Genomic DNA, 24,200 nt, shown 5'->3' on the forward strand with positions numbered 1-24,200 from the left:
CCTGATCTGTTTTCTTCCAAGTTTTACCTTTCCAGAGTGTCATGTAAATGAAATCATGAAATATATAATAGCCCTTTGGGTTTGGCTTCTTTTACTTTACAAAGTATATTTAAGATTTACCCATCTCATTTTATGAATCAGTTTTTTACTTTTTAATGCTTTATTACAAGCATAAAGCAATAAAAAGTTTAAAAAAATACAGTTTATCGATACATTCACTCTTTGAAGGATATTTGGGTTGTTTCCAGTTTGGGGTGATTACAGTTAGAGCTGCTGAGTCATGTGGTATATGTGTGTGTTTAACTTTACAAGAACTGTTTAGAACTAAACTATGCTAAACTGTTTTTCCAGGGTGGCTGTATCTTTGTATTTCCACTAGGAATATACAAGTGTTTCAGTTACTCTCCATCCTCGCCAACTTGTGGTATTGTCAGTATATTTAAACTGTTATAATAGGGGCTTTCCTCTATATGTTTCTCCTTGAGCTCCCCTTTTTTGGTCCTCAGAACAGAAAGCAAGGGCTTAATTTACCCCTCTCTTTTATGTGCTTCCTGTGGCTACTTTGTGTCAGTGCCAGGTGGCTCAGTAAAGAGAAAAAAAAAATCAACACAGGTTCACCTCACCCTCTTGAGACCACACCTTCTCTGGTAAAAGAGGAGGGTTCCCCCCCTCAGAATTTTAAACTTCTTCTAGTCCCTGTTACTGCTGTACCAATGCCTCCATGAGATTACTTGAGTGCTTGAGATTACTAGAAAGGGAGAAAAGAAAAAGGGATTTTTTCACACTATTTCTGCTTCCACTCCTCATGCCTGAATTAGAGGGCTTCTTCTGGAGGTCTTTCTGTCTGTGCTAATGTCCACTTCTAAGTGCCAGACTCTATTATTGAGTTCAGGTCATTGGATACTAAAGGAAACAATGATAAACTAACTCATCACCAATTTAATGGTACTTCAGATGTTGCTGGTCTTCACCAATTTGCCTGCTCCTATTTTTCAAGAGTCTTCTAAGAGCTGCTCCATGTAGTTTGTCTAGGTTTTATAGCTGCACTTAGTGGGAGAGACTGAATGGGTTATGACTGATTACCCCAAACTGGAGCTGAATGTACCATTTTTCGTTCTCATTAACAGCATATGCAAGTTACATTGCAACACTTGGTATATCCAGGGTTTTTAAAAAATTAATTTTTGGCTGCGTTGGGTCTTTGTTGCTGCGCGTGGGCTTTCTCTAGTTGCGGCGAGCGGGGGCTACTCTTCGTTGTGGTGCGTGGGCTTCTCATTGCAGTGGCTTCCCTAGTTGCAGAGCACGGGCTCTAGGTGCATGGGCTTCAGTAGTTGTGGCACGTGGGCTCAGTAGTGGCTCGCTGGCTATAGAGCATAGGCTCAGTAGTTTTGGCGCATGGGCTTAGTTGCTGCGCCGCATGTGGGATCTTCCCAGAAAAGGGCTCAAACCTGTGTCCCCTGCATTGGCAGGCAGAGTTTTAACCACTGCGCCACCAGAGAAGTCCCTCCAGTTATTTTTAATTTTAGCCATTCTAAATGTGGATGTGAAATGGTATGTTATTGTGGTTTTAATTTGTTTTTCCCTGATGACTCATGATGCTGATAATTGCTTCTGTGCTTCTTGGCCATTTTTATGTCTTTATGAAGTGTCTGTTTAATTTTTCCATTGGATTGTCTCATGACTTTAAGAATTTTTAATATATTCAAGATACAGATCCTCTGTGTATTGCAAATATTTTCTCACAGTCTGTGGTTTGATTTTCATTTTCTTACTGGTGTCTTTTGATGAAGAAAAAGTTTTAACTTTTATGAAATCCAGTTTGTTAATTTTTCTGTTGGAAGTATAGTTGATGTGCAATATTGTATAGGTTACAAGTGTACAATACAGTGATTCACAATTTTTAAAGGTTATACTCCATTTATAGTTATTATAAAATATTGGCCATATTCCTTGTGTTGTACGATATATACAGCTTATGTAGCTTAATTTATGCATAATAGTTTGTATCTCTTAATTCCCTACCCCTATATTGCCCCTCCCCTTTCCCTCTCCCCACTGGTAACCACTAGCTTGTTCTCTATATCTGTTAATCTGTTTCTTTTTTGTTATATTCACTAGTTTATTGTATTTTTTAGATTCTACATGTAATTGATATCATACAGGATTTGTTTTTCTCTCTCTGACTTAATTTCACTTAGCATGATACTCTCCAAGTCCATCCATGTTGTTGCAAATGGCAAAATTTCATTCTTTTTTATGGCTGGGTGGTATTTCATTGTGTGTGTGTGTGTGTGTGTGTGTTCATCAGTTGATGGACATTCTAAATCTTTCTTTTATGGTTAGTACTGTTTTGGTCTTGTCTAAAAATACTGCCTAACCCAGTGTTATGAAAATTTTCTCCTATATTTTCATCTTGAATTATAGTTTTAGCTTTATTTTTTAAGTCTGTGATCTATATCAAACTAATTTCTGTATATACTGTAATTTACACAGTTTAGGATCATTTTCTTTCACTGGATATTCCAGCACCATCTTTGAAATAATGATTATTTCCTTTTTGAACTTAGTTCGCATCTTTGTCAAAAATCAATCGGCCTTTTACATGTGGGTTTATTTTTAAGAGTTTCTACTCTGTTCCTTTGAACTGTCTGTCTTTACAGCTATACCATAATGTTTTGATTACTGTAGCTTTATAATAAGTCTTGAAATCAGGTTATGTCCTCCAGCCTTGTTTTTATTTTCAACAATATTTTTTGCTATTTTAGATTCTATGCATTTCTGTATAAAATTTAGAATAGTCTTCTCAGTTTCTCCAAAAAAACCTCCTGAGATTTTGTTCAATGTTGCATTGAATCTATAGATCATTTTGTGAATGATTGACATCTTAGTAATATGGAATCTCCCTATGAATGAACATGTTTTTTCCCCCTACTTATGTAATGTCTCTCAGTAAGATGTTGTAATTTTCAGTGTGTAGGCTTGCACATTTTTCATTAAATTTATTCCTCATTATTTTGTTTTATGATACTTTTGTATATGGTATTTTAGATTTTGTATTTTCTAGTTATTTGTTGATTGTATATACAAATGCTGTTGTCAAACCAGTTTATCAATGCCAACAAGTTAATTTTAATTTTAATTTCTTACTCACTGGGTCAGAGCTTCCTTGCTTACTCCAGGATAATTTAGGCAATTTGTGTGCAGTGACCATAGGGAATTTAGGCAAGGTAATACTTCTGGTGGTTAAGTTGAGGCATACCTATTTGTCCTCAATTTGTGTCTAGTAACTTCCCTATGATTTAGGGAGTGCTTTGTTTAAATTTAGTGATATCCTCAACTTTAATGTCTATTCTTCATAGACACTCACGTTGCCAGGGCATGAACAGCAGTTTTACTTCTTCCTTTCCAATCTTCATGTCTTTATTTTTTTGCCTGATGCACTGTTTAGGACATTCAGTATAATATTAAACAGAAGTAGTAAGAGCAGTCATCTTACCTTATTCCCCATCTTTGCGTGGGTGGGGGAGTGGATTTAGTGTTTCATCAAATTTGATGTTAGCTGTAGATTTTTATTAGATGCATTTTATGAGATTAAGGATGCCCTCTCATATTCTTAGTTTGCTGTGAGTTCTGTGAGTGGGTGTTGAGTTTTGTCACATGCTTTTTCCTGCTGTATTATGATCATATTTGTTTTCTCCTGTCTGTTGATATGAATTATATTATTATATAATATTATATATATTATATAAATATATTGATTAGATTTCAAATATTATTCTTACTGGGATAAATCCCACTTGATTATGACATATTGTCCCTTTTTATATTTATTGCTGAATTCAGCTTGCTAATATTGGTCTATAATCTTCTTGGAGTGTCCTGACAGCAGAGTTACAGTGGCTTTTAAGAAAAAAACCTCTTTCTCATTTTCTGAGTTTGTGTCAGAATGGTATTATTTGATTTAAATCTACCATATTACATTTTGCTTTCAATTTGTACCATATGGTTTTTGTTCTTTCTTGCCTTCTTTTGTATTAATGATTTATCTTTTATTATTCCATTTTATATTCTCCTTATTGGCTGTTTTAATATACATCTTTGTTTATTTTTTAGTGGTTGTGGCCATCCCGCAGAAGTGGGATGGACTCCCACCCAAAATTTTGTTCAGATACCTAGGCTTCAGACACTCCTCAAACCCAGAGAATTTGAGAGGAAGTTTATTACTCACACAGGGGAACCCCTGGGAAGAGTTGGGTGGGCACAAGCAGGTCCAGGCTGTCTTGGGCACAGCAGAGGGGGCTTTGTAGGGTGGAACTGAGAAAAAAGTCTATATATGGGCAGTTTAAATTTTCTGCTGTTGCCAAAGGAGGAGGCAATCATACTCAGGCTTATCAGCCTTTCCAGATGTGGAGCAAAAGGTGAGGCTTAAAAGGAAGTCAGTAATCAAACATCAAAAATTGTGTCAGACTCTATTGCAGTAGTTATTGTAGAGATTATCATATGTATTCCTAATTTATGTATTATCCTTCTTGCTAGATACAATCTACCTAATTAATATTTTGTTAGGAATTGTACATTTGTGTTCATGGGGGATATTCACCTATAATTTTCTTCTCTTGCAATATCTTTGTCTGAGTTTGGTATGAGCAGTGGGCTGACCTCATTAGTATATCAGGACACTCTGAAAGAGTTTGTGTAAGATTGGTACTATTTCTTTCTTAGATATTTGGCAGAATTCACCATTTTGGCCTGGAGTTTTTATTATAGATTCAATTTCTTTAGTAGATTTGACTATGCAGATTTTTTTTTCTTGTGTCAGTTTGGAAAGTATTCTTCAGTTAAATAAGTTGTCAAAAATTGTTGGCATGAGTTATTTTCACAATATCCTTATATCCTTTCAATTTCTGAATCTCCAGTGGTATTAGCTTTCTTATGTCTGGTATTAGTAATTTGTGTTTTATCCTTTTTTGTTTGGTCACTCTTGCTAGGGCTTTAGCAGTTTGGGTTTTTATGATCGTCTGATGTGTTTTTTTCTGTTTCATTAGTTGCTGCTGTATCTTTTTTTTTTTTTCTGTTTTGGGTTTAACTTAACTTTTTCTATCTTTCTGAGAATAGATACTTTTTTTACATATTCATTAATTTTTAGCTTTCTTGTCTAGTGTACACAGATTTTTATGTAGTTTTTCATCATCATCTTTGTACAAAATATTTTCTCATATCATAACTTTTTCTTTGATCCATGGCTACGTAGAGATGTGTTTCTTAATTTCCAATTATATAAGAACATATAAATGATTTTTTATTTTTAGTTAATTCTTTTTGGTCATTGAGATTATATTTTTAATGATTTCAGTATACTTAAATTTTTTAGAACTGCTTTATGATATGATATATTTTTATTTTGATCAGTGTGCAATTGAAAGAAATGTGTATTCTGCCATTGCTTCTTGTGATATTCTGTGTATGTTACTTTGGTCCATTTGGTCAGCTGTTATGTTGAAATCTTCATTTTTACTGAATTTTTGTCTGCTTGTTTAATCAGCATTTGAGAACAGCATGTTAATACCTCCTTTTTTCTCCTTAGCCATGTGGTAGTAAGTTATTGAACTACTGCCCCATCACTCTCATCGTTTCCTATGAAAAGAACATTGTCCTACATAACCAGTAAAGCTGTAAAAATCAGGAAATTAATATCAATGTGTTATAGACACTATTCCAGTTTTTCCAATTGTCCCAGTAAGATTTTTTATAACAAAAAGGAGCAACTCAAAATCACATGTTGCTTTAGTTGTCATGACTCTTTAATTTCCTTTAATCTGGAACAGTTCTTCAGTCTTTCCTTCACTTTCATTACCTTGACACTTTTTTAAAAAAATTAATTAATTAATTTATGGCTGTGTTGGGTCTTCGTTTCTGTGCGAGGGCTTTCTCTAGTTGTGGCAAGCGGGGGCCACTCTTCATCACGGTGCGCGGGCCTCTCACTATCGCGGCCTCTCTTGTTGTGGAGCACAGGCTCCAGACGCACAGGCTCAGTAATTGTGGCTCACGGGCCCAGTTGCTCTGCGGCATGTGGGATCTTTCCAGACCAGGGCTCGAACACATGTCCCCTGCATTGGCAGGCAGATTCTCAACAACTGCGCCACCAGGGAAGCCCTACCGTAACACTTTTGAAGATTACAGGTCAGTTACTTTCTAGAGTGTTTTTCAGTTTGGGTTTCTCTGATGTTTCTTCATGATTAAGTTCAGGTGAGATATTTTTGGTAGGGTTATCACAGAATTGACATTGAATTCTTCTTATAACATCTTAGCAGCTGTCGTACACTTCTATTTGTCCCACTGCTGACAGTGATCACTTTAATTACTTAGTAAGGTTGTGGGCTAGGTTTCTGAACTGGAAAGTTACTGTTTTCCACTTTGTAGCTAAGTGTTTTATGGGGAGGAACTTTGAAATTATGTAAGTATCTCAGTCCTCAGAAGACTTCTAGTTTATTTATATCTGTACAGAATCATGCTTTCATTCAGTGGGTTATGATTTATTACTATCTTTTCTTCACTCTTTATTTTAAAAATACATAGACTTAAAAAGAGATTACAAAAATAGTCCAGAGAGTCCCAGGTATCTATCGCTCAGCTTTCCCATTGGTAATGTCTTATATAACTATAGTACATTTTCAAAATGACATTAGGAAATTGACATGGGCACAATATAATTAACTAAACTACAGAACTTAACCATATTTCACCAAGTTTTGCATGCACTCAGGCTTTTTTGAATGCATATGCGTATAATTTTGTGAAATTTAATCACATTGTGATTTCACATAACTACTACTATAATCAAGATACAGGAATATTCTGTCACCACAAAGAAATTCCCTTATGCCTGCCCCTCTGTAGTCACACTCCTCTCCCCTGCCCTCTGCATTCTTTAAACCCTGGAAACTAGTGACCTGTTTTCCTACTATATGGTTTTGTCATTTTGTGAATGTTTTGTAAATTGAATCATATAACATGTAACCTTTGAGATTAGCTCTTTTTACTTAACATGATGACCTGGAGATCCATCCAAGTTGTTGTGTATATCAATGGTTTTGGTTTTTTTTAATTGCTAAGTAGCATTCCATTGTATGGATACATACCAGTTTATTTAACCATTTCTCTGTTGAAGGATGTTTGGGTTGTTTCCAACTTTTGACTGTTATTAATAAAGCTACTGTGAACATTCATATACTTTTTTTTACACAAATGAAGTTTCTATTTCTCTCGGACAGTGATTCTCAACCAGGGGTGAATTTGGCTCCCCGGGGACAGTAGCAACATCTGAAGTCATTTTTGATTGTCACAACTAGGAAGGAATTTTGCTGTTGCCATCAGGGATGCTGCTGAATACCCTGGAATACACAGAGTAGTCAGTCCCCCACAACAAAGAAGTATTTGGTTCAGTTTTAGTAGTGCCAAGGTTGAGAAACTGCTCTAGGATAAGTGCCCAAGAGTGTGATTGTTGGGTTGTATAGTAAGTATATGTTTATCTTTTAAGAGTCTGTCAAACTGTTTTCCAGGGTGGTTGTACCATTTTGCATTTCTGCTGGCAATATATGAGAGATCTAGTTTCTTCACATCCTTGTCAGCTTTTGTTATTGTCAGTATTTTTTATTTATTTTATTATTATAATTTTATTATAAATAATTATTTAATTTTATTATTTTATTTATTAGCCATCCTAATAAGTATATAGGGATATCTCATTGTTGTTCTAATATGCATTTCTCTAAATGACTAATGAGGATGAACATTTTTTCATGTGCTTGTCTTCTGTATATTATCTTTGGTGAAGTGTGTGTTTAAGTTTTGCTATTTTCTAACTGCATTTTTTTTTTACTGTTGAATTTAGAGAGTTTTAATCTATTCTGTATAAAAGTTTTTTGTTGGATATGAGATCTTATACAAAGTTATGTTTTCTTATATTCATTATTACTATTGTAATTTGTTTTCATGCTCAAAATGCCACTGATTTACTGACCAGTGGCAGCTCCTTCAAGCTGGTTTCTGTATCCTTTTTACATGTTCTTGTCATCTTTTGCACATGTCTTTGCCTTGTGGCACAACAAGACACTTCAGGCTCATAACTTCTTCTTCCCCAGCTCTGAAATTGGCCATTTCTCCAAGGAACCTGCTTTCTTTTAGAGGAAAGTGATATTTAGAAGCCAAGATTTGAGCATTGCTATTGGGCTGCTCCCAGCCTTCTTAGTGGATTTATGTACATACGTACATACATACATACATAAATACACACACATACTCATTTACATTTATTTCTGTATCTGTCTATATATATTAAAAGCCATAAGCTCACACCCATGTATACAATTCTAATTCAGTTTTATTCTACTTTTTTTTCTCTTTCTGTGTTTGTAACTCCCTTATCCAGTAGTGAGAACCCTCACTTCTTATGTGCTTTATATATTTATTTATTTATTTGCTCAATCTGCCATGTGTAACTAATCTCCCATCATTCCTGCCATCCTCTCCCCAGTTAGGATTGCCCTCACTCACTACTTGGATTCTGACTCTCCTTTCAGACTACCTTTTTGTTTGGATGTTCTTCTTACCCTGCTGGGGCTTTGACACTCCATTCTAGACTACCCCTAAACATAGATAACATCCCCAACTTGGTTTTTGACTTCCTCCCATCAGAATGCTCACCCCATGTATGTGGACACCCTCCTCACCTCACTTAGACTCTTAACTCCCTGAGATGGACTACTTCCTCACAGGAGCATCTTCCTCATCCTGCTTAGGCTTTTGGTATCTCACATTGGGCCTCCTCTCTGCTTGGATGCCCTCATCCTGTCTAGGATCTGACTCAAGATGCCTCGCTACCCTGTTGGACACCCTCATCACCCAGGCTGTGACATCTCAGGTCAGATTACCTCCCCTTATCCTGTATGGTAGATATTGCTGTTACCTTGCTTGAGCTCTGACTCACCAAACCGGGCTTCTCCCAAGCCCTGGATGACACCCTTCTCATTCTGCAGGGGGTCTGACTTACCAGCCCAGGCTGCCTGTCTGTGAAGATTATTTTCTCTACTCTGCTCTAGTTCTGCCACTTTATGTTAGGCTGCTCCACTGTAGAGACGCCTTCCTCATTCTGGCTGGGCAGTAAGTTCACATGCCAAGCTGGACCTTCTTCTTCATGGAAACCCTCCTCATCCTCCTCTGGTATTGCATAACAAGCCACACCTCCCCAGATTCTCTTTGCCCTGATAGGATTGTGATACTACATGCTAAAGCTACTCCTTTACATGGGCACCCTCCTCACCCCGATGAGGCGCTTATACCTTACTCTGGGCCACTGTTGCCCCACCCATTGTGAATGTCCACCTAATGGTTTTAAGATTCAGTTGTTCAGGAAGGGAAAGGTAAAAGGAGAGAATAAAAAGCCAGGAGGAAGAGAAAGATAAGAGGAAGCTTATTTTTGATTAGTGTTTGCTTGGGGTATCCTTTTCCATTCTTTTAACTTAGTATATCTGTGACCTTATATTAAAGTGTTTCTCTTGTGAATAGCATATAGTTGGGTCTTATTCATCTTGTCAACCTTTGTCTTTTAATTGGGATATTTAGTTCATTTATATTTAATGTAATCATTGAGGTGGTTGATTTTAAGTTTTGCCACTTTGCTGTTTTCTATTACTCTTGTCCTTTATTATTTTAATCAATTATCTTGATTTCATGTTATCTCCTTTACTGGATTTTTTTGTTATACTTTTTCTCTATCATTCTTTTTTTTTTTTTTTTTTTTTTTTTTTATTGCGGTACGCGGGCCTCTCACTGTTGTGGCCTCTCCTGCCGTGGAGCACAGGCTCCGGACACGCAGGCCCAGTGGCCATGGCTCACGGGCCCAGCCGCTCTGCGGCATGTGGGATCTTCCAGGACTGGGGCACAAACCAGTGTCCCCTGCATCGGCAGGCAGACTCTCAACCACTGCGCCACCAGGGAAGCCCTCTCTATCATTCTTTTAGTGATTTTTCAAGAGATTATACTTCTTGACTTTACAATTAACCTTAAATTAGTATTCTTACCATTTTATGAAAAATGAAGCATCTCACAACAGTTTAACTCCATGTGCCCCCTCCTGCTGTTTGTGCTTTTGTTGTATATTTCTGTTCTACATCCCCACATTATTATTGTTTATTTATAAAACAACATATAAATATAAAGGTGTATGTACCTGGGTATATGTACATGTATATATTAAACACACACACACACACTTTAAATGCTCTTTGTTCTTTCCTGCAGTTCTGTTCTATGTTGGGCCATTTTACTTCAGCCTCAAAAAATTTCTTCTAGTATTCCCTAAGGTCTGCTGGGGATCAGTTTTCTTATTTTTCATTTATCTGTATTTGATTTTTTAAAATTGATTCCAATTTTCTGTTGACATTCTCCATGTTTTTTTTTTTCCTTTTTTGCGGTACGCGGGCCTCTCACTGCCGTGGCCTCTCCCGTTGCAGAGCACAGGCTCCGGACACGCAGACTCAGCGGCCATGGCTCAGAGGCCCAGCCACTCCGTGGCATGTGGGATCCTCCCAGACCCGGGCACAAACCCGTGTCCCCTGCATCGGCAGGCAGACTCCCAACCACTGCGCCACCAGGGAAGCCCTAGATTCTCCATATTTTTATCTATTAATCCCCATCTTTTACTCTCAATATAGTCATTTTAAAGTTCTGTGCTAACTCCAGAATCTGAATTCCCTCTAAATCAATTTTTCTTGTTTTTTTGGTCTTAATTTTTAGTCACTTTTTCCTGCTTCACGAATTTCATAACTTTTGATTGTGTGCTGGACATTGTGAATAAAAAAATCATAGAGACTGAAGATGCTATTGCTTTGCACCAGAGAAGATTTACCCTTTTCTCTGCTAATCAGAGTGGCTGATCATTTCAGTCATTTCAGGAATTTTACTAGATCAGAACTGGGTTGGAGCTTTAGTTATCTCATCCTACCTATGATTTTTCCTAATTTGTGGCCTCCCTGGATTTTTGCTGTAAGCCTGACAGGTCTTTGATTCTTCAATAAATACAGTCAGTTATTGACTTCAGTCTTTCAGATGTTTGAATTCAGCTCTTTAGGCTCTCAGTTCTCACAGCTTCAGAGTATGGCAAATGTAAGGAGAGACCAGCGATGTGTTTGTTGCCATTACACTTTCTCAGTGAAAGTTTGTCTCATAAACACTGAAACATTGCAGATGATTTCACTTTTTCTGACTCAGCCCCCTTCTTGGGGATAGCACTTCTGGGTTTTTACTGTGAGTCTGGTAGGTCTCTAATTCCTCACTTTTGAAAGTTCTCTCCCTCAGGCATTAGGTATTTAGCTTCCTGCTTTATATAGGTTCAAAAACTGACAAATGTCTTGAAGGGGAGACCTAATGATTGTCACAGGCCCCTTTATCTAGTGGGATTTGGTTTGTTAGTGCCATGACTGTGCAGGAAATTTCACTCTGCTTTCTTGGCTCAGTTCCCCATAATCCTATACCACCCTGACACTAAGGAAATGTCCTGTGGGGGAAATTGGCTTGACATTCTGCTAGATTTCACTCCATCATGCCAGCAAATGAGTTCCTCAAAAGCTCTGGTGATTTCTCTTTTCCAGTGGAGTATGTCTCCCTACACCAAACCCCTGCTCCAAATCTCTAAATGTCCCTCTCTAGCATATTAGTTGACATTGTTTCTTGATTGCTTCCTTAGCTCTATGATCTTTTATTCAATTTTGTTTGCTTGTTGCAGCAGGAGTGATGGCCTGTGCCTTCCTAATGCAGGCATATTAATACGGAGATAGGGGTTTGGTCCCAGACACCACAATAAAGAGAATATCATAATAAAGCAAGTCACACGAGTTGTTTGGTTTCCCAGGGCATGTAAAAGTTATGTTTATGCTATACTGTAGGCTATTAAGTGTGCAATAGCATTATGTCTAAAAAAAGTACATATCTTAATTTGAAAGTAGACTTTAAAAATGCTAACCATCATCTGACCCTTTAGCAAGTTGTAATCTTTTTGCAATAGTAACATCAAAGATGACTGATCACAGATCATGTAACAAGTATAATAATGAAAAAGTTTGAAATATTGTGAGAATTACCAAATGTGACATAGAGACACGAAGTGAGCAAATGCTGTTGGAAAAATGGCACCACCACTAGACTTGCTTGACACAGGATTGCCACAAACCTTCAATTTGTTAAAAAAAAAAAAAAAGTTATCTGCAACGTACAATAAAGTGAAGTGCAATAAAGTGAGGTATGCCTATACATCCTGCCTCAAAGTAGAAATCCTATTTAGATCACCTTTAATTTCTCTCTATGATATATTAATAGTTTTCTGTTTAGGGTTCTTACATTTTTTAGTATACTTATTACTAGGTATATGATGTTTTGATGATAATGTATATGGCATATTTTTTAGTTTTTAATTTTGTAACTTTTCAGACACCAAAAAATGTTAGTGGAATTTTTTAAAGTTTGGTCTCTTATCTGGCAACTCTTCTAAAAACTAACTGATATTCTAATAAGTTATCTGTAGATTGTTTTGGATTTTCTGTATCCTTAATTATATCAAATATGGAAAGTATTATTTCCTCCTCTCTTATCCTTATATTTCTGATTTCTTTTTCCTGCCTTACTGCTAATGTCATTTAATACTTTTACTAACATGTTGAATAGAAAAGGTAAGAGTTGGCATTCTTATTTTGTTCCTAATCTTACAGTGGACATTCTCCACATTTCACTGTAAATAGGATGGTGGCTCTAAAGTTTTTTGTAGTTTCCCTTTGCTATGAGTTTTTAATCATACATAATTATTGAATTTTATTAAATGTTTTATCTGACTATACTACTATGATCATATACATTTCTCCTTTATTTTATTGATGTGGTGCATGACATTTGTTGACATTTGAATGTTAACTCACCTTGCATTTCTGGAGTAAAACAGCTTGGTAGGAATTCACACACAAACACACACACACACACACACACACACACACATTCACACATTCACTCACTCACACACTCTACATTTGATTGTCTAACATTTTGTTTATGATTTTTGCTTCTATATACATAAGGGAGATGGGCCTATTTTCTTTTCTCATAATTGTCCTTTTAATTAGTAAATAGTATATAGAGGGTAGAGATTTAAAAGACCTTTTAAAAGGTCTTCTTCTTCTGTGATATAATATAATACAGTATTACTCCATTTTAAAAAAATGACCTTTTTTATTTTCAAATAATTTCAAATCTGCAGAAAAGATACAAACCATAATAGAGTTCCCTTTACCTCTCTCCCAGTTTTTCCTATTGCTAACATCTTATACTACCATAGTATACTTTTCAAAATTAAAAAGCCAACATTTATATATTACTATTAACTAAACTTAAGACTTTTTTTTTGATTTCACCAGTTTTCCCGTTAATGACCTTTTTCTGTTCTAGGACCCAATCCAGTATATCACATTCCACTTAGTTAGTTGTCATGTCTGCTTAGTCTTCTCTGGTCTATGACAGTTCCTCATTCCTTCCTTGTTTTTCATGATTTTGACAGTCCTGAGGAATATTGGTCTGATATTCTCCATCTGGATTTGGCTGATGTTTTTCTCATGATTAGACTGGAGTTACAGGTTTTGGCAAAGAATACCGCAGAAGCGAAGTAACCTTCTCATCACATCATTTGCAGAGAGTATGTAATGTCTCCATGACATCACTGGTGATGTGAAACATCATCACTTGCATAACATGGTGTTTGCTAGGTTTCTCCACTGTAAAGTTACTTTTTCTCCCATTTTATACTTTCTTCGGAATTCAGTCATTAAGACCAGCCCAGGACTGGACTTAAGGGGAAGATTAAGCTTCACCTCCACCTCCTTGGGGAGGAGATGGATGCCGGGGGTGAGGTTACCTACATATGGAATTCTTATGTTGGCAAGATTTGTCTTCTCCCTCCCTCCTATTATTTATTTATTTATACACTCATTTATTTACTCCATTATGTTTTAATATGGATTCTTTATAATCTATATATATAGTTACAACCTTAAAAACCTCTGGTTCCCCCACTGACATATAAACTTTTTGAGGAAAGGCTTTGTTTCTTTTTTATTTTTGTACACTCTATGCGTTTAGCATAGTCCCCTAATTTATAGTGGACTTCCAGTAATTATTTTTTAATGGATATCTTTTCACTTCAACTGAAAAGTACCCTTTCCTTATATAATAGCATTCTAAATCCAAAATAAAAGTAGATTTTAAAATAAGTAAAAGTAAACTCATGCATGATCACACTGTAATAAGTATGTAAAAAAGCAAAGGGTACTGCAGAAATAACTTAACCATTTGAGTTGGATGTCTCCAAAAAATATTGAAGCCACATTTGGAAAGAAATTACAGTATTTGATAAGCCAAGGATATGACCTGCTGTGTGTTTTCTCTTTTTTGTTCAGATCACCAAAGGAGACTAAGACCCCGTTTTCTCCCTTCTCTGGAAAATTATCATCTGATGCAGTCACTCAGATAACAACAGAAAGTCCAAGAAAAGCCATGTTTTCATCTGAGATTTTTGTTAATGCTGAAGATCGTGGACATGATATTCCAGAGCTCAGTACACGGAAGTTGGGCAAAGTTCCTGTCAAGTTTGCTTCGTCGTCTTCAGTCCAACAGATTACTGTTCCTCATGGCACAGATGGTAAGAGAATTTTAGGTCATTTACCAACTTTTGTGTAATTAACTAAGAAATTTCTTGATTGGGTCTTTCTAGTTAGAAAACCTAATTTTAATTTTAAGCATTAGGTTGTACATGATTATATCATCTTTTATTTACATAGCTATGAAGAGAATATAATTTATTATGTTTTTACTTCAATTTCTAGTGAAGTTAACAACCTATGTGAAACTCATGCTACTGTGGTTGATGTGTTTTCAACTCATAATACTTGTCATAAGAATGCAAGTAGTTCATGAAAACATAAAAACTATAGAGGTTCAATTTTAGGGAGGTAGATAATTATTTGGCATTTTTTTTTACTATTGTTTTGCATGATACAATGAACAGATAGCAAACACAATACCAGTCTATTTCTTTTTCAAGAAACGTTGACCAGGGACCCAGGTTGACTGTGACCCTGCTTTCTTTAAAACATGGAACCTTGGATTCATCATCATAGTCAACAGGAAGGGACGAAAAGCATGGAGGAGCACACGTTGGGAGGCTTTTATGGGCTAGGCCTAGGTGTGGCCCACATCACTTTCCACTGACTAGGAATAGTTTAGCTGTGCTTTCCAGGATGAAGAAGAAATGAGTTTTGGTGAACAGCTAGCAATCTCTACCATAAGGTCTACATTTAGAGTGTTCATATGCTATCATGACAGTGATATTTTTATAGTCCTTATACTATATAACGTTCAAAATTATAGCAAGTTATTTTCTTTTTCAGACCAGTAACTAGAAAGTTAAGTTCCCATTCTACCTCCAAATGAGGGTGGGAACTTTAAATTACTAATTTTAAAGTATTCAGTAGTTTGTACAAATCTATTCAAAATATATTTTAAGTTTTCCTACTTATGCAAAAAGTTTATCTGTCTGTAGGTATAAATGGAATATGCCTAAATGTATAAAGAAAATTGCTTAGTTCCACATTTAAGTTGTACTGAATTTAATTTGAATAAATATATTTATATGTTGAAATGGTTATATTTTTCTTTTTTTAAAAAATTTTATTTATTTTATTTTTTGCTGTGTTGGGTCTTCATTGCTGCGCACAGCCTTTCTCTACTTGCGGCGAGTGGGGGCTACTCTTCATTGTGGTGCCTGGGCTTCTCATTGCAGTGGCTTCTCTTGTGGCGGAGCACGGGGTGTAGGCGCGTGGGCTTCAGTAGTTGTGGCGCATGGGCTCAGTACTTGTGGCTCGCGGGCCCTAGAGCGCAGGCTCAGTAGTCGTGGCACATGGCCTTAGTTGCTCCCCGGCATGTGGGATCTTCCTGGACTAGGGCTGGAACCCGTGTCCCCTGCATTGGCAGGCAGATTCTTAACCACTGCGCTATCAGGGAAACTCGAGATGGTTATATTTCTTATACATTTTTATTGTGAAGTAAAATTTTGCCCCCCAAATGTATAGTCTAATAAATATCACACAGAACACCTTTAATGTGTCAGTTACCTATTGCCACCATGATACTGTATAAGAACCTCGAAAATCTCAGTGCTTTGTAGCAACAGACATTTGCTTTCTTCACTCATGGGCTTATGAGTCAGTTGGAGTTTGGCATCAGGATGCAAAAATGGTTTGGGTCTGTTCCACATGCTTGTACTGAAACCCAGGCTACTCTAGGCTATGTTGTTTTCATGTTGGTGGCAGAGCACAGGAGAGGAAATCCAACTGTGAAAGTATATTTTATACCTCTTCTGACATCAAACGGATCAGTCTATTTAGAGGCCACAGTTCATGTTTTTACCTTTACATACAGGTACTTCGTAGAAAGGACTCCTTTAAAAGATAAATATTATTTGGTTTACTAATAAAATATTATTTTTAACTCTGTGGATTCAGAAGTAAAATTTTTAAAAATATTTTAAAAGTATACAGAGTAGTATGTTGAATTTATGACTATGTGTCCACTGCTCTGAATTAACAAATTAAGAGTAATATGTTATATGTTTATATTTAGTTCTATTTTCAAGTTTTTTGAAGAAATAAATTTTATGGTTGGACTTTCTTCTTTACCCTTCTCCAGTCCTTTCTTTCTCTCCCAGGAACAACCATTATTTGCTGAATAGTCGCTTCTTCCCCCAGAGATAGGCAGTCCAAAGTAACTTTAAGACTTCTGCATCCAAACATAAAGTCGTTGAGAATTTCAAAAAGCCACTTATCTTGTCTCTGAATTCTCCATCTCCACATGGTAACCATTCTTGCTCTGGGTCCATTGTAATTCTGCCCAATTGTCGGTGTCCATTTTCTGCAAACTTTTTTTTTTTTTTTTTTTTGGTGGTACGCGGGCCTCTCACTGTTGTGGCCTCTCCCGTTGCGGAGCACAGGCTCCGGACGTGCAGGCCCAGCGGCCATGGCTCACGGGCCCAGCCGCTCCGCAGCATGTAGGATCTTCCCGGACCAGGGCACGAACCCGTGTCCCCTGCATCGGCAGGCGGACTCTCAACCACTGCGCCACCAGGGAAGCCCCATTTTCTGCAAACTTTGAACTAAATGGTAAATTTAACCATCACTACCAAGCTTTATATACACTGGTGGAGGAAGAAAACTAATAAATCAATATTCTAACAATAATGACTACAGCAATGTCCAAGTAGAAGTAGAGGCTACAGCCTATTTTTTTCTGTTATTTAAATTCTCCCCTTCTCTATACATTTCTTCATTCTCCTTGAATTCAGCCAGGTTCTCATTGGCTGGGGTTTTGCCTGATAGGTTGGTACAAGTATTCCTAAGTAGTCTAAGACTTTGCTAGCCCTGCATAGGTTTAATGTAATTTTTTGTTTATTTCGATGACCAGGCTTGGTAAAGTGGTCCCCTAGGTGTAAGTCATACTCCTATTGACTTTCTTTTTTTAAGGTAACCTTATTTCTCCCTGATAGTTAAGGTCAATTGTAGTTTTAGTCAACACTATGGCATCCTATTCCCTGTATTGTTTCAGTGACATAAAGAATGTAAAATGACTAGATGGCTCCTGTCTCCTGGTAGAAGTGCCCCTCCCTTATTTCTAAGATCTTCCATCAAACAAAGCAGAGTCATAGAGATAGAAAGCAAAAGATTTTAAAGGCTTCTGCCTTTGTTCCTAAATACATGCATTCTGTCTGTGGGATAGGCAAGTACCATATATGGTTCTGAGCACATGCCATATTCTGTAAGCTAGCATTCCAACCTCAGAAAGTTATGCCTCCCAGCTTGTGCCATACCAGTTATCAGTAAATTGTTCACTCACTTTTTTTTTTGAGTTTACCATAGTTGTGGGTGATCAGGCTTGTGATGAGAACAGTGACTCCTTTTAGGCATCAGCCTTTTGTCTCATTTCCTTCACTATGAAGTCAGTTCCTTGGTTGGAAGCAGGGTACTAATAATATGGATTCCGTGTCAAATCATCAGAATGATGGAGTGGTCAAGGATGGTAACACAATTCTAAATAATGTAAAAGTTGTTACTGTGTCCAGAATGAAGGAGATCTCATTCTACTCTGGGACTATCAGACTCTGTCTAGAGTATTTTGATTTTTATAAACTAGACATGGGCAACTAGGAGTCCATCTCTTAGAGGTAATTACAGGATGCAAGAGAAGACCATGGTCTATAAGGATAAACTGAAGAAGCTGTTGTGTTTAATCAGGAGAAGTGGAAGCTATCTACAAAATTTTATTTGAATGAGCAGTACAACCCCATAAATACTCAGGAGTAACCTAAACAAGAATTTTATAGGACTCATGTGATGGAAATACTAATCCTTTGTGTAGGCATAGAAAAGGACAGTAGACTAAGAGAAGGGATGGGATATTTCTGAATGGGAAAATTGAATATTGTAAAGATGTCATTTATTCCCAAATAAATTTAAATTCTAACGTAATTCTACTAAAAATTCTAATGGAATTGTTCTTTTGAACTTGTTTAATTGATCTTAAATTTTTTCAGGAAGAATAATAAAGAAAATACTGGAAAAGAAGAGTAATGAGGAGGATAAAGTTTAGCAGCAGCCAGTGGAGTGTTTTAATGGGATGCCTGGAAGTTGCAGACATTATTCTCACCCTTGACCTATGGGCCCAGACTTAGTCATATGTCCATACATGTCTGCAAGGGAGATTGGGAAATAACAGTGTACGCATGAGCAGTATGTACCCAGCTAAATATCAAAATGCTGTTACAGAGAGAGAGTTTCTACCACATCATGAAAGAAAAACGAGTATATAGAAAAAGATTTCAGGGACTTCCCTGGTGGCACAGTGGTTAAGAATCCACCTGCCAGTGCAGTGGACACGGGTTTGAGCCCTGGTTCGGGAAAATCCCACATGCTGCGGAGCAACTAAGCCCGTGTGCCACAACTACTGAGCCTGTGCTCTAGAGCCCGCAAGCCACAACTACTGAGCCCATGCTCCACAACTGCTGAAGCCTGCGTGCCTAGAGCCTGTGCTCCACAACAAGAGAAGCCACCGCAGTGAGAAGAGTGAGAAGCTTGTGCACCACAACGAAGAGTAGCCCCCCTCTCCGCAACTAGAGAAAGTCCACGTGCAGCAATGAAGACCCAATGAAGCAAAAAAAAAATAAGAAAAAGATTTCATCTTCTATAATAATCAAATTACTACCATGTCATAGACATTTTAGAAAGAATTTTACCAGTTAGTATTTAAGAAAAAGAAACTTTATAAATGTAAAGTAGAAAAACTGAATTCCAAATTATACATACTCTACACAACTATGTAAACAAATAAGAAATACAGAGGAAAGACCTGTAGAAATACATTAAAATATTAATAATAGTTATCTTTGAGTGGTAAGACTTTGTCTTTTTTATTTCTGTGTGTTTTTTTAATATTGAGAATTTATACTTTTATAATGGAAAACTTATTTTGAAAATCTGCCACATAGAAGAGAATTAGATTTACTTTCTATGACTCTGGAGGGAGAACCTCCAAAGATCAGTAGTAGGGGTTAACAGTGACCAGGTTTGGGTTCAATATAGATAAAGTGTTTCTTAGTTAGAGCCATCTAAATATGGAATAGATTGCTAAGAAGTCATCTTCTCAATGGATCCTGCCCTTACCACTCTATTTAAACTGCATCCTGCTGCAATTTCCCAAATACTTCTAATCTTCCTCAGCATTTTCTAATTTTTTGGCGGTGGATGGCTGTTTTTTGGGTCTTTATTGCTGCACATGGGCTTTCTCTAGCTGTGGCGAGTGGGGGCTACTCTTCGTTGTGGTGCACAGGCTTCTTATTGTGGTGGCTTCTCCTGTTGCGGAGCACGGGCTCTAGGCACGCAGGTTTCAGTAGTTGCAGCATGAGGGCTCAGTACTCACAGCACGAGGGTCCTAGAGCACGTGGGCTTCAGTAGTTGTGGCACATGGGCTTAGTAGTTGTGGCGCTCGGGCTCTAGGGCAGGCGGGCTTCGGTAGTTGTGGCACACGGGCTTGGTAGTTGTGGCACACAGGCTCAGTAGTTGTGGCGCACGGGCTTAGTTGCTCCACGGCATGTGAGATCTTCCCAGACCAGGTATCGAATCCATGTCCCCTGCATTGGCAGGCAGAGTCTTAACCCACTGCGCCACCAGGGAAGTCCCAGTATTTTCTAATTTTTTTTTTTTTTAAAGAAGATGTTGGGGGTAGGAGTTTATTAATTAATTAATTTATTTTTGCTGTGTTGGGTCTTCATTTCTGTGCGAGGGCTTTCTCTAGTTATAGCAAGCGGGGGCCACTCTTCATCGCAGTGTGCGGGCCTCTCACTGTCGCGGCCTCTCTTGTTGCGGAGCACAGGCTCCAGACGCGCAGGCTCAGTAGTTGTGGCTCACAGGCCTAGTTGCTCCGCGGCATGTGGGATCCTCCCAGACCAGGGCTCGAACTCGTGTCCCCTGCATTGGCAGACAGATTCTCAACCATTGCCCCACCAGGGAAGCCCCGTATTTTCTAATTTTTTATGTCACTAATAATTTATAAAAATACTAGATTATTTACTTATTTAGTACGCTAATTGTTTACTGTATATCTCCCTCTTCTAGAATGCTAGTTTACTGATATATTCCAAGAATCTTGACCACTCCTTAGCACAATAAAGGTACTTAATATTTGTTCAGTTAATTAATAAATGTTTTCTTATTAATTATTCTGATCTTTATCTCCTTAGGCCAGCCTTTACTGTTGCCATATAAGCCTTCTGGTAGTACGAAGATGTACTATGTTCCCCAATTAAGACAGATTCCTTCATCTCTGGATTCCAAGTCAGACACCACCATTGAGAGCTCACACTCAGGTATTGTGCAGAAATTATTCAAAATTTTATTTTTTGAAATTTTATTTGTGGATTGGCTGTTTAATTCTGGATGACATATGAAAGCTCAGTGCTATTTAATCTTTAAGTGAAACATGGAGCTTTTCATGACTCAGTCTCTGGTTCAGATAGGTGAGTTATTTGGTCAGATGTATTGTGTACACTCAAACATTTGATAAATATTTGAAGAAAATTGTATGAACAGTTACTTGTTTGGGTTAGTGGACTCCATCTAGGACAAAGGTTTCCAAGTTTTCTCTGTTCACAGTCACCTTAGTGTTTGGGTGATTTCTTTTCTCATCATCATGGGGATATAAATCAGCAGCAGCATATAAATACATGAAGTATTTTTTCAGATACTAAGCTATTATGTTATTAGGACATAAAAATACTTACCATTTTGATCTTACAACTTAATAAACAAAAATAGTTTTGGTTTTGTGTTTGAAAGAAAACATTTTACTTTGTTCATAAATATGCATAATTACTTGCTAATGAGATATATGTGGCTATTAGGGCACAGTTTCTCAAACCTTGAGATGAAATTGGACACAACCACCCCCATTTATTGCTTTTGTTGCAGAAACTGTCAAGAATCCAACTCTGCAGAGATACAGACAGCAGCATTGAAAGGAATGTAGCAGTATCTAATGTTGGAACTTTAAACTATCTTTAGCTATTAGTTTTTGTCCTGTACACCAGATATTAAATATCACTGTTTCCCTAGAATTTTAAAATATCCCACAGCATCCCTGTGAGATCACCACAATAGAACTGCAGATTTAGAAAATGAATAGCATCCCGTGGAGGAACTGAATAAATATTTTCTGTGGAAAATTGTAAGATAAGGATACTGAGTTGGTGTGGTGTGGGGTTTTGATTGTTGGGATAACACATTGATCGGTCCACAGGAGTTGACTCGGTTCAGTTTAGATATAAATTGTTAATGATTTGTCATAAGACATCTTTATAGGTGTAGAAATTAAAAAGAAAGTAGTTGTCCCTGGTCTTACGCAGATTTTCTGTTAATTTTAAGAGGACCCAACTAGTATCTGATAGTAACTGAGTTAAAGCCCCTGGTAAAATTGCTCCTGATTTCCCACTGTGATGCCACTGAAAAAAAGAACCACAAAATGCTCATATGTTAGGATTGATTATTAAGCCTATAACCAGGAACTGGAAGAAATTTTCACTACCTGCATGGCTATGATTTTAAAAACACTTAATGGCTACCAGAAATAAAACAAGCTTACTTAATTGATTGTAGGTAGGAAAATCTTTTATCTCAGTCTCACTTTCAGCCGCCTAGTTCAGAAAACAGAATATAACAATAGAAGTCTAATCAGGTGTTCCAGTATTTTTTGAGGCCTCCTGTGTACTTCTGTTCATTTACATCCTAACTCTTCCCTTTGGAGACATTAACTTTGAGAAAAATTGGACAGTAGTGGGAAGAGAAGATGACTCAGGGATGGTACATTGTATCCTGAGGTATACTGTCCCTATAAATAAAGTACTGAATGCATCAATTAGACAAGAAGAGATCTGTTAGCTACATACACTTGAGGTTGTCATTTATCATGTTCTGCAACTATTCTGAGAGTGAGGGAGTTGACAGTTGAAAATAATACTTTCTTAGACCAGTAGAGCTGCTCTAGATGAAAGCCTAGGAATTGTTCTGATAGATATTGTCTATTAGTATGTTGTGATTCTATAGATATTAGAAAGATCCAACTAGAGTTTGGGGCCAAGGGCAAGTCATAAACCATTGCAGATATTTGGACCAAATAATTTCTCTCAGTTGAGAATGAGTAAACAATTGAACTCATAAAATTCTTTTAAAAACAAAAACAAAGGGACTTCCCTGGCGGTACAATGGTTAAGAATCCACCTGACAATGCAGAGGACATGGGTTCCAGCCCTGGTCTGGGAAGTTCCCACATGCCACAGAGCAACTAAGCCCGTGCGCCACAACTACTGAGCCTGCGCTTTAGAGCCTGGGAGCCACAACTACTGAGCCATGTGCCACGACTACTGAAGCCCGCACGCCTAGAGCCCATGCTCCACAACAAGAGAAGCCCGCACACTGCAACAAAGAATAGCCCCCACTCGCCGCAACTAGAGAAAGCCCGTGCACAGCACCAAAGACCCTACACAGCCAAAAATAAAAATACATAAACTAAAAACAAAACAAAAACAAAATACAAGGCAAAGGTAACCTCGCAAAGAAAGAGATAGATGTTAGAGATTTACTCATTAGGTCAAGTAACACTCTTAAGTAGTAACAGGATTTCATTTATATGTAAGTTCTGTGAATATAGGTACAATAGATGTTAGAGATTTACTCATTAGGTCAAGTAACACTTTTTTGTGTGTGTGTGGTATGCGGGCCTCTCACTGTTGTGGCCTCTCCCGTTGCGGAGCACAGGCTCCGGACGCACAGGCTCAGCGGCCATGGCTCACGGGCCCAGCCGCTCTGTGGCATGTGGGATCTTCCCAGACCAGGGCACGAACCCATGTCCCCTGCATCGGCAGGCGGATTCTCAACCACTGCGCCACCAGGGAAGCCCCAAGTAACCCTCTTAAGTAGTAACAGGATTTCATTTATATCTGACAGTAAGTTCTTTGAAGTTAGGTACTATGTCTTTTTTTCTTAAGCCATTTTATACCTCATACCAATATATAATATAGATGTTATTTTTATATTCATTTAAAGACATTTAAATACTTTATGTACTAATACTTACTGTCAATAGGAGCAAAAAGCCATGGGGAGAGAACTGGCTGGGATTTTTAAAACAAAGTGACGAGTTAATAGCAGAAAAAAAGGGTGGAGTAAACACCTCCAAAATTTTGCCCTGTGATAAAAGCAACAGAATTTTGGCAAAACTTTTCCAAAACTCTGGAAATTAACCGAAGGCCTGTAGCTTTTGTAGCAAGCATTTATTCAAGAAAAATGGCTGAACCTTGATAAGAATAGTAAGCTTGTGGCATTTTAACTTGCCCTCTTCTCATTGCCACACTCAGCTCAGTGATAAAATTGAAAAATATCAGCCTGCATTCCCAGGACTGGAGGGAGCAGAACAGAGCTGGACCTCTTTCAAAATTTCATTCCCAAAGAATTATCAGTATTTGACCTGTCTGATGGCTCTCTGGAAAACTCCACTCAAAAGGCTTATCT

General features: G+C 37.5%; 1 protein-coding gene across 2 annotated transcripts in view; it reads left to right on the forward strand.

Annotated features, from left to right (window-relative positions):
• Window positions 1–21,338, forward strand: part of ALMS1 (ALMS1 centrosome and basal body associated protein) — a 146,247-nt gene extending 124,909 nt beyond the window's left edge. The window contains exons 10-11 of one of the 2 annotated variants that reach the window (XM_082852397.1): window positions 14,493–14,734; window positions 20,879–21,338. In XM_082852397.1, coding sequence (XP_082708523.1) covers window positions 14,493–14,734; window positions 20,879–21,078 — 442 coding nt within the window. In that variant the 3' untranslated portion in view covers window positions 21,079–21,338. Of the gene's footprint in view, window positions 1–14,492; window positions 14,735–20,878 lie in introns of those variants that run through there. The other variant, XM_082852399.1, reaches the window with a different exon arrangement.
• Window positions 21,339–24,200: the final 2,862 nt, after the last annotated feature.

The sequence above is a fragment of the Leucopleurus acutus genome (genome assembly GCF_964270905.1).
Source record: "Leucopleurus acutus genome assembly, chromosome: 12".
NCBI lineage: Eukaryota > Metazoa > Chordata > Mammalia > Artiodactyla > Delphinidae > Leucopleurus > Leucopleurus acutus.